Here is a 9,770-nt window from a genome sequence, read left to right as displayed (position 1 = left end):
ATGACACCATGAATGGTTCAAAAAATATTTTTTATGAGGTATCTCTGCATCATACAGGATATAGACATGAAACACTGCATATGAAGATGTCAAAAATGATTTATTGTATAGTATAGTAATGATGGTTTCATAATTCCGTCATACTGAAATGGCATTGTTGCCATCCCCAAGAGAGAAGGAGCACAAAGGCACAGCATGTGTTAGATGTAGTAGTTTAGTAGTAGCACCAAAAAGCCACCATTTGGATTCAGACAAAACAGAGAAACAAGACAGCATGCTAATGCTGGGTTACAATTTCGGCACTTTGGCCTGTAAAATTGACACAAATGAAAATCTTGTTGGCTACCAATGGTTCAGCAACCATGGACAGCAGTTGGGCTCTAAGAAAAACAAAATCAAATGTGTGCTGCTGCTCTATGTGACATACACAATACACAAAGGCCATGTTACCCAACAAATAACTGAACAAAAAAGAATATTAGTGTACCGCAAGATGGACACTTTTGAACATGCGCTTCAACCACCAAGAACAAAAAGGACAGACAGGATTCACTGCTTATGGGACTTTCTCACAGTGATTCCTATTATACAGCTCCTAAGTGTGAATTCCTCTGTGAATGGGCAGTGACAGAAACATTCATTTCGCGGTGGTAACCCTCTTAACATACCTTGGTCTGACCACGGCCACGCTGGACCGGATGCTCACCTGTGACTCACCTGTGACTCACCTGGCTAGCTGCACTGTCCTAGCCTGGCGTAGCTAAACTCAAATACGTACCTCTGTTGGATTCCCAAGAGGCGCTACCAACGGACGCAGGCGAATCATGCGACGTCCGTGGTGATGATTCCACGAGGTCTGCGAACGAGAGTTGCCGTTTTTGTGGGAGAGATTTGAAGATGCCGGGTTCTTCTAGTCAGACGCGCGCACATCTGCGGCCGCCTTGGCTTGTTTACAAAAGTCACTTCCGTCCGCGTCTTTGTATAAACCCCGCCCATTATCAGATAATCGGTTGTGATTGGACGGATTGGACCGGCAAGTTTTTTTCTGCCGGGGGGAAATCACTTCCTCACGCAGGGGATCCGTGCCGTCGCAGGTGGCTGCAGACCTCGTGGTGATCTACCGGATGATCTCAGGTCTCAGAAGGAGAGAGAGAATGTGGAAATTGGCCGAACATCATCAGTCAGATCCTGCTTTGGTTTCCATTGATCAACAAACTATCCAGGCCATCTGCGACAGACAAGGCCATCTTGCCCTTAGAGTAACTTTTCCATCTCCCCTGATGTGCTGCCTGCCAGTTATGTGAATGACAGTCAGTTTAGATCTTCCATCAGTCTTCCACAGCTAACAGAAGCTGAGATGGCGGCCAAAAAAATGAGCAGATAAAACCATTATACATGTCATATCTGATGGCGGCCAAAAAAATGAGCAGATAAAACCATTATACATGTCATATCTCTTCCACCACCTACCTTGAGGGATGAAATTCCCAACTTGCCCCTGTTCCTTCAAGTATGAAATCACTCTGAGCTCAGGAACAACATTCTTGCTGGGAGGATGCATCTCCGTGTTATGTTATCAGTGGGAACAAGTGGGATTTGTTAAAATTAAATACACTTGAGCCAAAGCTGGGGTCGATCTGGAGGTTTCTTGGTGCTGGTTGATCATCTTAAAGGAGAAGGTTAATCACCATTGCATCAGAGGAGTCATTATCATTATCTGTGGGTATACCGGTGACATAGTATTAAACGTGCCAGTTACCATCTTTTTTGTGTTTATGGTCAGATCTAATTATGTTGCTGTTATGTTTGTGCTGAAACTGTTTTTGAATAAATAACACAATTGGTACACCTTACCATCACCTTATTTGTTTTACTGCATCATCCAGTCGCTAACGGTCCCCATGTCGCTTTAAAATCAGCTTCATCATCAAGAAAGTGCTACAGCTTCCAAGGAGTTGCTACTATTAGTGCAAGGATTTATTTCTGAATGACATCACCACACTTAGTACAGCCCCAACTACCATAAATCAAAGACTTTTAATTTGATTAGGTTTTTTTTAAGAACACATTCCTCAGTAATAACAGAGGGTTTGTGGCTGTCATGGGAGAGTTACAGAATCAGTTAAAATAGAAAAATACACCATTCAAACAGCAGTGAAGCACAAAGCTGCTTCACATCAGGCATGTCTTTTTTTTAACCTGGAATCTGGAAAAGTTAGTGATTACTCTTTACAGTCAGTCGACAGAGAGCATTACATTAACAATGATACTGATGATGATGTTGATGATAAAAATAATTCTAAATCATACTTAAGCCCATTGTGCAAAGTCTATCTGTGTGAAGCAAACAATAGTAAAGCACAAAGTGCAGCTGTCAGACAGATTTGTGAAGCAGATTCTGGTGTCCTCATTTTGGCCTTTGCCTTTGTTCCAAGGGGTTTCTGCAGAGAAGAGATTAAAACAAAGAGCTCTCCCTCTGTCTGCTTTCATTTGTGCAAAAAATGGCAATGGACCACAGGCTGCAGTCATGTACTGAGCAGAAAGATTCTAGATGTATTTATCCATATTAACTTAACATGTTTGAGTTAATTTTATCATTTTTGTAGCATTTTTTTTCCAATTCAAATGTTGAATGGAAATCTTTAATGATTGGCCAAAGGTGGGACAAAGTTTGCATGTCAACATATAATTCTGTACCATATCTGACAACTTGTCATAGCATGACATTTGGGTTTTGGTATTGGTCTACTTTTTTTCCCAACTAACAACCTATAGCTTCTTCTGTTCGTTTTATGATACTCAATCGCGACTGAAAAATTAAAGTTCAGCCAATTTATTGAAGCTGTCTTTTGTTTGTAATATGGACAAAGGGAACAAAAAGGGTGGTTCATTTCTATAAGCATAATGCCAGTGACAAAAGTTTTTAGTTTTTATTTTAGACGTCATAAATAACAGAATTAATAGTAATAAAAGATCTAAAGCAATCCCTGGGCCAGTCTGGGCTTTGTGCCATAAACTAGAACAGCGTTTACCAACACGAATTTTGGCTTCAGACGAGCCAAACAAGCCAGGACAAAATGTTCACCACGGAAAAGAACGAACGCTCACGTGCGCACGTGAGCGCGCACCGAGTTCCGCTGACCAATCGGAGCAGCTCCATCCCCTGTTTGTCCCCATTCACCGCTGCACTTAAACGTGACGCGGCCGCGCAGAAACTTATTCGGGTGCTCCGTCCGGTTCCGTCCTCGTATCCGAAATCCGTCGGACGCAGGCGGAAGTTTTCGGTGCCAACTCTAAGTTGACGGTTACTATGGCTGCGAGTTCATGCGAGGCTGGCAGAGAGGGAAGTGACGAGCGGGGCTGTTGTTGGGACACGTGACTGGAGCTGCGCTGATCTGTTTTGACAAGCAGCGGGGAGGGGAGGCGGACTGAGAGCATCACGACCGGGAGCACCCACTGTTCACTTCATCTGCATGTCGCCTGCGTGGTGGTATCAGCAGTAGTCCTGTGGGGTTTCGCTTGACCAGTCGGCGGAGAACGCGACCGCTACTTCAGTTGACGCTCGCGAGAAAAAAAAAAAAAGAGAACAACCCGTCGCAGTGGTTCGCGACGCGCTGGCACCCGGAGTCGGGCTGTTTGTTTGAAAAGTTTTAATGAGGCTCACAAAGGAAGTCAACGCAGGTGGCGCGGCTCACGTGAAGTAGTAGATGGCGGCCGCCGAGGCGCAGCGGACGACGGACGTTAACGTGGAGCGTGTCGGCCGCGCGACGCCGTCGGTGAACGTCTCGTGAGGACAATGAACGGAGACGCTCGCGCCGCAGCGGAAGATACCGAGACCGTCCGTCGTCGGCGTCGGTGTCCGTGGTAGCCGCGAGCCGTGGCCACCTGCGCAGCTCCGTGGGGTTGGGATGTTTTGCGGACGCTTAGCCACTCGGTGAAAAGGGACGCGGTCAGTTGGGTTGAGTTCGCCGCGGAGCTAACGCGGCTGGGTTGTTTGGCGTGAGGAGGCGAGACGCAGAGCAATGCACCGCGACGTAACGATGGTTCCGGTGGCGTGATCCGAGACGGGCGGCGAGAGAGCAGCCAGCTCGCTGATTCAATCACTAGCAGCGCGACTAGCAAGCGGATTGACAACTCCAGTACCCGACGCCAACAGCGGCGGACGTTAGCCATCAGCTGTCTTTTCTTTCTTCTCCTGGGTCTGTCAGTTGGACACTACAGCGCAACTCGATGGGAGCGCAGTACAGTGGCATGCTAACAAAGCAATGCTTTGTTGTTGTTGTTGTTGTTGTTGTTGTTGGATAGGGGGCCGCTGGCACCAAACACACGGGCTTTCACTGCTGATATTACTGCTGAGCTAATACAGCGGGTCCCGGTCACAGAGGTCCAGACACCTGGTGCTGCCAGGGCTGTGTGTGTGTGTGTGTGTGTGTGTGTGTGTGTGAGTGATATAAAGAGATGACACTGGACAACATGAAGACCGAGCGAGGTACGTGGGGCACCAGGAACACACACACACACACACACACACACACACACACACACACACACACACACACACACACACACACACACACACACACACTCATCATTTGATGGTCAGCGTGTGGGGGCCAGCTGTGCCTTTCCAGGTTTGATGGACCGGTTGCACCCAGTCTCCCTGAGAGGAGAATGAGGCCAGGGAATGATGTAACAGCTCGTCAGCCTGGTCACTGGTTATGTGAATTAACAAAGCCTGACCCGGGTAAAATGAGGACATGTACGCGCAAACACACATTTTCTGCTCTAGTTTTGGATGTTACCTCAAATGTCTGCTGCCCCCCCCCCCCCCCCCCCCCCCCCCCTCTATTTGTGTGTAACCTGCAGGATTCTCACATGCCAAATACTGCTCCATTTTGCCAGTTGTTTTGACAAAATGTTCTGACACCCACCCTATAGTGGACATGAGGCTCCTGCCGTATGCTCTGCAATTGGTTCACATGATGCTGTATCTGCAGCAGGAGGTGAAACGGGGACAGTGGGGACACCCTTGTGTGTTTCATTGTGATCATGCTAATTCTGCAGTTGCATTAATTTGGCAAAGGCTTGTCTTAGTACCTTAATCTTTATAAGTTGCTGTGTGAAAGCCCCTTTACTGTATAAACTCAATGACCTCGCACAATGATGGATTGTACGTGATTGTTTGTGATCCAGGGTCAACGATGACTTGATTTGTTGTTGACAACACAGTGGAGCTGCACTCGGAGGTGGTGCAGGACCACTATTCTCAAGTCATGATGAGATTAGCTACAGTCAATCAGGGATAGTCTTGTTTGTTTGTGTAGGTTATGAAACTGCAGTCCGGCTGCTGACCGGCCAGAGTGAGGTCTTCCGTGTAGAGCACAATATGTTGGTAATGGGACTCCTCAACACACGGTAAACATGTGCCCTATATGGGCCTAGACTTTTAACCCTCCCCTTGCTTTTAGGATCCTTTATATAGAAGCACTGACACCAGTTGTATATGTATGATGTGACTGGCCCGATTAAGGGGCACACTGACTGACGCAGTACAATGTAATTATAGTCGCCACAGCAACACTGCTGTTGTGTGTTTTAGTACTGGATGGAATAATCACTCAACTTTTGGGGGATATTGAAATGATTTAAAATCAAGTCTTTCATGGATGCATCACTACCTTGCGCGAGCCACAAACTGAGAAGTGTTGGCCCGAGGCACATGGCTACAGTGCATCTGCTCTTCGCCCTTCATGGATTGTCACCATGTCAGATTGACTCGCTCACTGTCGTGTTCTAATTATGAAAGCTTGTGCTGAGCAGAAGCTGCTCCACAGCAGCAGCTCCCCGTTTTGACTGGCAGATACTGTGGCGCTATTGTTATGTGGAACATACTGTACCGCTTCGGTGGCGGGGATGCTGGATAGCTTTTAGGCCAGATGCCCGGCTTTTCTTGCCCTTCTCCTCTGCCTGCTCCCAGAGAGAGGGGCTGCAGTGCTGAGAGGAGTTGTTTACTCAGTGGACCTGGACCATACCAAGGTTGAGTTCAGATAGTTTCACTGTGCCACGATGCTGGGCCGAAGGTTCCCATGTAGGAGAATCTAGCTGTGTTATGTTTGCGAGGGCTGAGCGTAACAAGTCCGGGCATGTTCATCTGACACAGCAGTCCTGGCAAGTCTCACAGGCTGTGACCTCCAGATCAGTTAGGTGTTAAAAATCAACCCAAGGATTTGGGTCGGTGATGAGGTAATAGAATACGGCCCATGCCTTGAGCTATGCCATCACCATGAGAACTCCTGATGCTGAAATCCAACATGTTCCAGTATTAAATGGAATAAAAAGATTTCATATCAGACTGATGTGAACAATCTTTGATAAGTGGGTTGTTACTTATTCCCTGGTGTAAAGACACATAACCCAGGTATCTGGTTTTAAAGTTTGGCTCATCAGTGTTGTTTCCTTGTACTCAGTAGATTGATCCTAACTGGTCTGATACCATTTTATATATATATATATATATATATATATATATATATATATATATAACGGCTAACATTAGAATTGGTTCCACCTCCTGATTAGAGTCTCTTTGTGGCATTTTGTGTGAACCACACTTTTGTCATAAAGGTAGAAGAGGAGCACTTCTGTTGTGCTCAGTGGCCCAACCGGAGTCATCTGACCCCCTTGTTTTTCTGTGAGTTGAGCTGTTAGTCAAAATTTTGTGTGTGTGTGGGTGTGTGTGCGTGAGGAGAGAATGAGTGTGGCAGAGAGTATGCAACAGATTGCTGTTGGCCTTAATAAGCGCTGTACGTTGCACCATGTGGCTCAACTGACAGCTTTTACTGGTCCCATGAAGTGTAGCTATGGGAAACCCGGGACCTGTGTACACCAGTCGGGCAAAACATGGCTTGTGGAATCGGCTCTCAGCCAAAGTGTGGTTAAGCTGGGTTTCATTTGTAACTTTAAAGACATCATTTTGTCATAGTCCGTTGTCTCCGCATATAGAAGCAAAAAGTTTGGTCCAAAACCACTCTGGGATTTTTTTTACAGCATTAAAAAAAGGGGCTGTTTTTGTGGATAAGATCGGTGAATAAAGAAGACTCAACCTTAGATGGTCGAATGAGGTCATACGGTGAATTTGTTTGAGCAACGAGCTAAGAATGGTGACTAAGTGTTTCCTCCTTGATGCCCTGAAACACAGCTCTTATTCGAGTTTGAACAATATACACAGATGATCTCAGAGCTAGTCATGTTGGAGAGACTCAGTCAGCTGGCAAACCTCAGCTCTGTGCTCCTGCGCTCTGTAATCTTATTTGGTGTGTTAGTATGTAGCTGTACTTCCTGTCCAGAGCCATTAGTCCTTAGAGGAGGAGTTGAATACAAGTCTACACAGACAGACACACACACACACACACACACACACACACACACACACACACACACACACACACACACACACACACACACACACACAACTTACTCCACCACCTGCCTTCTGCCGTGCGCTCAGTCAGATTACAGCTGCCCTGAGACGTCCCAGACAGCAGATCAGAGTATACACTCTCACTGACGAGAGACCCAGATAACGCAAAGCGACATACACTGTTGTCCCGTACAACACCTGTCCAGCACTGCGTTGTCTCTGCCTCCTCCATGGCAGTGATTCACCCCTTGCTGTAGCAGAAGGTCGCGCCACGACAGGTGCTCTCTTGTGTTTTACTCACCTCACACAGTTGGACTCCGTCTGTATCATTTGTTTGTGTTTTTTTAATTTAATATATATATATATATATATATTTTTTTTTACCAAGTCTCTGTTGTCACGACTTGTGTTGACTGGTAGTAAATGGCAAATGGACTGTATTTACATTTAGTCTTTCCTAGCTTTTACAGTACAAATCACACAAAATCTTATGGCACTTCTATAGCACCTTTTCTGTCACACACCACTTATACACTGAGTTCAGGAGAACTTTGGGGTTCAGTGTCTTGCCCAAGGATCCCTCAGCATGCAGGCTGGATGGGCCGGATTGAACCGTTCAACCATAACTGTCATAACTATAACTGTCCAATGTCTTTACTTACATGTCAGTTATAATTTGTGTGGAGAATTGGAAAATTGATTTTGTATTGTAATGATCACTGAATTTTACACAAATTTAAAAGGCCCATAATTAGTTTTTCTTAGGCATTCAGTTGTACAATTGGAATTTATTCTTTATCAGCAAGCTTAAGTCAATATAAGTGCTTCTCCGTGTTGCCTTTTCAATACATTTCAATACAGCACCACGGCTATTTGCTGACCCAGCGACATTCAACATGGATATTGGCCATTTTACAGTGACATTCGGAGCCTTTCGCAATGAATACCAATGGCGGGTAGGCATTCAGCTGTGAGTTACGATCCTGCTCCCTGGTGTAATCAGCCTAAATCAATGCTGTTGTGACAGGTTGGGCTGTAAGTAGCCTAGCTTTGCCAAGCCGCTGCATGGGATTGGGAACCCAGTGCTCCCAGTGCAGTAATGCTCTTACATAACGCTGGGACATTTCATTTTGCACACAAGCTCCTTATAGAGACACATGTACATGTGATCATGGATGTGTCTGTAGTGTATATTGACGTGTGTGTGTGTGTGTGTGTGTGTGTGTGTGTGTGTGTGTGTGTGTGTGTGTGTGTGTGTGTGTGTGTGTGTGTGTGTGTGTGTGTGTGTGTGTGTGTGTGTGTGTGTGTGTGTGTGTGTGTGTGTGTGTGTGTGTGTGTGTGTGTGTGTGTGTGTGTGTGTGTGTGGTATAGGTTTAATGCTTAGGGTCATAGTGAGCTATGTCCACATGTAAACACACAAGGACATAAAACCAAGTGTACATATTTAGTACAGCTACTCGTGTTAACAAGCCTGCATGGACACACAAAAATACACCCTCCAGACATAGTGCTGCACTGGCTGAACCAGCACGGGTCGTATTTCTGCTGCCAGCGTGCCACTGAGCCAGTGATGTCATTGCTGTGTGTGTTCGTCACATCGTCCCGCCCCGTGTGGCTCCTCGTAGCCAACCAGCAGCCAGCACTGCAGGAACAGGAAGAGCCATCTGGCCCTGGTGTTTTTGTCTTGAGGAGGGTGGTGTGCGTGAGGTCTATGTCCCTGTACCCTCTGTATCACAAATAAACTAGTGACCACCTTTTATATAGGATTTTAGATTAATCCTGAAAACACACTGAACAGGGCTGAGTAAGATGAAAACACTTTTTGTGGCCCCATAGCTCAAGTACGGCAACTTTACGTCCATGACCAATTAATTCCAAGTCTCCTTTCTAGTGGTTCCGTCCTTCCACTTTAGTATTAATCCTTGACGTGACATAACTAGTTCTGTGCTAAGCTGCAAGTTCTGTTCGACTCGCACGCCTTTCTCAGAAAAACCACATAAAAACAGAAAACACCAGGGCTCACGCCTGCCACGGATGTTTTCAGTATTTCTTTGTCATGCGTCCACCATGGTTGTTATTTTTGTAACTGAGAAACCAAAATGGAAGATTTGTGTTAATCTCAGCAGTGTTTAGAAAGGAGCATGTCAAGGGATGTGTGATTACCGAAATTTTTGGGAAGCTGGGGAAACCGTGTACAGGCAATTCTGTCTCCCTCTGACCTTGTAGTGAATCAACTTTCCCACTTCTCGCTCTGCTGGTCTTCTTTTACCCATCCTTTTTTTTCCATTCCTCACCTCCTTTCTTTTTTTCTCCCCTCTGAGTCACATCACACAGACTTCAGCTACTGTAA

General features: G+C 45.9%; 1 protein-coding gene across 2 annotated transcripts in view; it reads left to right on the top strand.

The window, feature by feature from the left end:
- The first annotated feature begins 3,184 nt into the window (after window positions 1–3,184).
- The window catches only part of fam214a (family with sequence similarity 214 member A), a 29,804-nt gene continuing 23,218 nt past the window's right edge, over window positions 3,185–9,770 (top strand). Inside the window, exon 1 of one of the 2 annotated variants that reach the window (XM_035627796.2) lies at window positions 3,185–4,489. In XM_035627796.2, coding sequence (XP_035483689.1) covers window positions 4,459–4,489 — 31 coding nt within the window. In that variant the 5' untranslated portion in view covers window positions 3,185–4,458. The remainder of the gene's footprint in view (window positions 4,490–9,770) is intronic. The other variant, XM_035627795.2, reaches the window with a different exon arrangement.

This window comes from Scophthalmus maximus, chromosome 4 (genome assembly GCF_022379125.1).
Source record: "Scophthalmus maximus strain ysfricsl-2021 chromosome 4, ASM2237912v1, whole genome shotgun sequence".
Classification (NCBI taxonomy): Eukaryota; Metazoa; Chordata; class Actinopteri; order Pleuronectiformes; family Scophthalmidae; genus Scophthalmus; species Scophthalmus maximus.
The sequence above is the reverse complement of the archived record's forward strand: the minus strand, read 5'-3'. Positions and strand labels throughout refer to the sequence as shown.